The 6,000-nt window shown below is 42.9% G+C and overlaps 1 protein-coding gene across 1 annotated transcript in view; it reads right to left on the bottom strand.

Moving 5' to 3' along the window:
• Positions 1-516: 516 nt before the first annotated feature.
• Positions 517-6,000, bottom strand: part of cbl (Cbl proto-oncogene) — a 49,472-nt gene continuing 43,988 nt past the window's right edge. Inside the window, exon 16 of the mRNA XM_085796527.1 lies at positions 517-4,002. Within this exon, the coding sequence (XP_085652653.1) occupies positions 3,683-4,002 (320 nt within the window). The 3' untranslated portion in view covers positions 517-3,682. The remainder of the gene's footprint in view (positions 4,003-6,000) is intronic.

Below are 6,000 nucleotides of genomic sequence, written 5' to 3'. Positions count from 1 at the left end.
TTGTCACCCTTGCTCCCTGCTGTCTTTTTGGCATAAACTCTCGAACAATAAACAGAAGAAATGCAATGTTAAAGGTGTACAGAAATGGCCGTTTGTCCTGTTTGTCGCGCCGAGTTCCTTACTTCGTTTTCCCGAGTAAGGAAAACGAATTTGATTGGTCATTATCGAGCGGGCGGGATATTCAAAGCTTGGGGCGAGACCGAGCTCCGTGTGTGCGTGTCTCAGACGTTTGAATGACGGATGACAGATCCAATATCAGTGGCTGATGAATCGTGTACAGGCTGACGTATAATCCGTGCGCCTGCATTACCCAATGCGGAAAAAAAATACACACTTTCATCCCGGATTTACTCAAAAATAGAATTTTGCACAAAGTTTGGCCTACATCGTCTGAAAGATGAGTTATTACACTAATTTTATGATCCAGAGTGGGCTTAAATTCAGTTTTCTTTTCTGTACACCTTTAACATTTGATAATAGAGTGATGTAATCTATTGAACGGACAGACACGTGATGTCTTTTGCGTATCATTTTTATTAACAGCACTGTGCATACTTCCAAAGTGATATGAGCTTTAAAAACCATCAAAAAGTATTAATGAATGCCTTTTACTGATGAGAAGCAACACGGCTACATGGAACAACAGCTCCCCCTTCTGGCAGAAAGTTGAAGTACCCCAGCAGAGGGACTCAAATGCAACGGGCGCTGGTACACATGGAGCATCACTGGGGTCGAGGAACCGGTCTGGGACGCAGACCGGCGCTCGTTCTCCAGGATGTGGCTGACGATTCAGGAGAGGACTGATTAATACAAGCAATACTGCACAATCTTGTCTTCAGAGACCGACAGGTACTGATACCTACAATACCTACAAACTCTCTTCAAAAACAAGGCCTTACTCTATAAACGTGGTGAGGATCTCTAAACATATGGCACTGCTTACAGAATTATTCACATAAGTAAACAAAACCTTTGGAACAAAGTACATGTACAGGAATGCAAAATGAAATAAAACAGCTTTTTTTTTTTTCCATTTCACTAAATTTATACAATTCACTTTTTCTTTAGAGTGACAGTATCGAAGCACAAATTGGTATAATGTGCGAAAAACAAAAATGTAACAAACGAACAACAACAAAAAAAAAGGTAAATAATACACGACAACGCTGTCCTCAAAGACATCGACAAAACATTGGTACAGTATTGAGGATCGGGGGACATCTCCCCCGTCCGTTACCCATCATTCAAGAAGTTTCTCAAGGCAACTAGGAACAGAAACAAAAAGAGCTAGAGGATGGCCAGACAGTGTGGAGAGTCAGACAGTCAATACACAGCGTTTCACCAGAATGAGCCGGGGCTGATTAGCTATCGACGTGTCATCTGCACCCTCCTCCCTCCCAAAAAAACAACAAAAAAACAAAACAAAACAACATTCTTCATATGCTGGGAGAGGTTCAAGTAAATGTACCTAAAAGCTCCTGGCATTTATTTCTTAATTCATTCATAGTACCTGGAAATGAAGCTGCTGTCTCTAGTCCTGTGAAATATTGAAAATCATATGAGAAAAATGTGCAAGTTATAATGTTTTTGACCAAAAATAAAAAAAAGAGAAGGTAATAGGCTACTTGTGTGACTTCATTAAGCGGATATATTTGGCTACATGTCACCTGGATGAACAGACAGTCGACAGATGAGCTGCTGTCTTTGCCAATGAGACTCCTCCCATGTTTTTTTTTTTTTGTTTTTTTTCCATTTTTCTAAATCTTTTGACAGCCAGGGTGAACGCCATGTGTTCAAATAAACATTATTCCTGAGTTAGTTCTTACAGTCGGCCCAAATACTGATTTCATTGTAGACTAGGGGGTGGGCCAGCAAACCCATGAGCCTACTTTTTTTTTTTTTTTTTGTCTAAAAAGCCTCACTCCCTTTCAGTGGGGGCGAACTCCACTGGAGAAAGGAAACCGATGTGAAAGAGAAGCCTGAATCTATAACAAAATGGCTGGTCTCCATAGACAAAGCATTTTGCTTTTTTTTACTGTTGCTATACAGAGTCTAACTAAAGGAAAAAAACAAACAAAGAGAAAAAAACTAAAGAGAAATCTTAAAACACTGAAGAGTTGACAGCTTGAGAGGGCTGCAATCTCACAAGCCGTTTGTACTTTCAAGTATGCTACATTACGGACTGGAGAAAAACACAGCGATACTGTCACTTTAAAGAAACAGGATGACGGTTAAACACAATATTCACAAATGTACATTTAAGGCTTAATTGTTTAGCACTAACAATAGTAGCAGCAGTGAAGCACTTCTGAATTAATTATAATAACAATATTTATGATCATATTACAATAATATATTACCAAAGTAAATCAATAACATTTATTTTTTTTGTCTGTTTGTTTGTTTCAGAACACTGGACTGAGCTGGAGGTGGACACCTGAAATCAGCCAGTGGAGTTAGATGAAGACAGAACGAAAAAAACAAAAAAACAAAAACACGTTTCAGCCGCCGCGGATCACGCAACACTCGCCTGTCTGGTACTGCAGGGGTTGTCGACATTAGTACGTCCTCTAATAATCTCTACAGCTACACTAGGGCCCCGTCGTATGAGTTAGAGCAGTAGTACGTTTACAGAGTATACCGACTGTAAACTCCACATTCATGTTGTACAGGAGCAAAACAAAAAAAAAGAGAGAGAGAGAGAGAGAGAGGGGTGGGGATGAGGAAGCAGATCCGGCACATGCATGCTCACATACACACACACACACACACACACACACACACACTGCCAGACAACAGTCCTGACCTGAAACCATCGTCATCCCACTTTAAAAAAAAACAAAACACAACAAAACGATGAAAAAAAAAAAAAAAAAAAAGTACCAAAGCAAAGTTGTTAATCAAAGGCCGTAACAGACTTAATTCATCACGGAAAAGCTCTGCTGCGTGTCTTCTAAGCTGCTGCCGACCGACACACATCCTGGTGAGGAAGACGCCCCGGCTCTTCCTCACGCGTTCTTCTCCCCCCCTCCCACTTTAATCTGGTCCCCGTCTACCCATAATCGCTTGTACCAACAGCGACCCTCAAAGCTGAAATCATTTTTCACATACTGTATATGCACGTACTGTATATATTACACACATTTAATATATATTTACTCATATATTAAATTTTCATATAGACATACATTTTTTAGTTTCATTTGTGAGGTGTTGGTTACATTTTCAGCAAGAGGCTTCGACATGAAAGATAATAAGAATCTCTCTTCCCAGGATTCCTACTAAAAAAGTCTCGCGTCATGTGGCGGCGTCCCGTCGTCGCTGCACATGCGCTCAGTCAAGTCCCACGGAGATGTTCTTGGAAAAAAAAAAATAATAATAATAATGAAGAGGCCTGCCCGTAACAGTTTCAAGAAGAAGGCCAGACACTGTTGAAAGCGCATGGAGTGCAGGGCGCCGAGTCCCCGGAGATGCCGTGAGCTCGCTGGGAGTGACGGCCAGTTAAAATCCACAGGGGGTGTATATAGGGACGTCAGCCAGCACCAGAGGTAGTGCTGCAGGCGATGGGCTTTTTTTGGGGGGGCTTTAGGTTTGGCCTGTGCCAAATCCCTAACCCAACCAGGCTGGGCCAAGCTTAGGGCGAGAGAGCGAACAGGAAAGAGAGGCACAGCAGCGGAGTGTGCTATGTGAGGATGTGAGCGGTGGAGGGAATGGAGACAAACTCGCGCAGGATGTTCTTGGCCATCTCGATATTGTTCTGTGCGATCATAAGTGCTTTCTGGATGTCCTGGTAAGAGTATCCCTGACTCATGAGGTGCTCGATCTCGCTGCTGATTTGAGGGTTGGCGTCTCCTCCTCCTCCCGCTGCTGCTCCGCTGCTGCTGCTGCTGGGGGGGGCGGGGGCGGGGACGGGCGGGACGGGGCTGGGGCGACGCTCCGAGTTGATTCTTCTGGGCAGGGGCTTTGGAGGTCTCTCTGGTGCTTCCACCGGCTCTGAGAAGGCTGAAGAGACAGGGATAGTGAGTGGACACGAGACAAAAACCACAAAGTCTGAAACACTCTTAAATCCCTATAGTTTTAGGAGTAGGTTTGTTACCTTTAATTGTCGGTGCAAGCTGTTTTTAGAACAGCGGAGCAGAACCGCGAGCTGCTCAGAGCTACACTACGGAGGCTCATGGGATTTCTTGGTTTCTCTCATTGAACTCATCAAATACACAATCCAACAACTCCACAACGCTCTGGTGGACAAGTTGTGACCTGCACATTCACCACGCTATGAAATAATAACAGAACGTGACGAGACAGAGTTGTTTTAGAGGCAAATGCAGAGAAAAACCGCTGATGCGCGTTCCAGTTGGGAGCAGTTTTTCAGCAAGCAGTCTCTGTATTTACCTCTAAAACAACTCCGTCTCGTAACGTTCTGTTATTATCTCATAGTGTGGTGAATGTGCAGCTCACAACTTGTCCACCAGAGCGTTTTGGAGTTGTTGGATTGTGTATTTGATGAATTTGATGAGGGAAACCAAGAAATCCCATTATCCTCCGTAGCGTAGCTCTGAGCAGCTCGTGGCTCTGCTCCGCCGTTTTAAAAAACAGCTTGCACCAACAATTAGAGGTAACAAACCTACTCCTAAAACTACTGTATAGGGATTATGACAATGGGCCAAAATGTTGAACTATCCCTTTAACTTATATTACATCTTAAACTAAATAAATTCATTTTTTAAAAAGTGTGAATATTAACTTGCTTTGCTGCTAAAATTCAGACATAAATCTGACAAAGGCAACTGTAGCGGACGGCATTGTGGACTGTCTGTGAAATATGCTGCATATTTTTATCCTAATGCATATATGGTGAAGTGGTTGACATTTCCACAGCAGTGACCTTTAACAAAGCAATCAGAGTCCAATTATAATGTGAGAGCTTGTCTGCGCATGAGAGCAACTTCACCGGTCCTCAAACCGTCAGTGGAGCACTCAGACACCGGGCAATCATCACATGTGGTTGAATGTCATCTTGCTGCAGAGACTTATTGACAGAGATTACAGAGAAATTAAACACCGTCGTGTCAAGATTAACTTTTAGCACCGTGGCTTTCGAGGCCAAGAGGCTTCATATTAGCACCGTCGACCAGGAAATATCCACCACATTCCTATAGAACAGTGCTTCTCAAAGTGGGGTACGGGGACCCCCAGGGGTCTTTGAGAGGGTTCAACAGGGTCTCCAACATTTTCTCAAAATGTAACCACATTTTTTTTTTGCCCGGAAATTTCTTTCTCTTCTTTCTTTTTCCAAAAATTCACTGGCTGTAATTTGAACCTACAGTACAGGCCAAAAGTTTGGACACAGCTTCTCATTCAATGTGTTTCCTTTATTCTCACTGAAGGCACCAAAACTATGAATGAACACATGTGGAATTAACAAAAAAGTGTGAAATAACTGAAAACATGTATTTTCTTCTTTGTCTTCTCTTTCTTCTTCCTCTCCTTCTTCCTCCTCCTCCTCTATCTCTGCCCCCACCAATTCTAGTTTCTTCAAAGTAGCCGCCCTTTGCTCTGATTACTGCTTTGCACACTCTTGGCATTCTCTTGATGAGCTTCAAGAGGTGAACCTGACCTGAAAATGGTTTTCACTTCACAGGTGTCAGGTGTGCCTTGTCAGGGTTCACTAGTGGAATTTCAGTGAGAATGTACAATGTAAATAGTCATGAAAATAAAGGAAATGCATTGAGTGTGTCCAAACTTTTGGCCTGTACTGTACATTGACTAAAAAAAGCCACGATATTCAATCTCAGAACAAATATTTGTGTATTTCCAGTGTTTGTTTCAAAATGTCGTCCAATGGGGGGGGGTCCATGGTCTAATTTGTGTCAGTTTAGGGGTCCTTGATGTAAAAAAGTTAGAGAACCGCTGCTCCCATGTTGCACTGGGGTCCTGCTCTGCCCTCCCCACGGCTCCTCCTGCACCTGCTTCACATATGCGAGTGTGAGAGGTCGGCTA

This window comes from Trachurus japonicus, chromosome 13 (genome assembly GCF_045865225.1).
Source record: "Trachurus japonicus isolate A0001 chromosome 13, Traja_1.0".
Taxonomy (NCBI): domain Eukaryota; kingdom Metazoa; phylum Chordata; class Actinopteri; order Carangiformes; family Carangidae; genus Trachurus; species Trachurus japonicus.
This window is presented reverse-complemented; position numbering and strand designations above follow the sequence as displayed.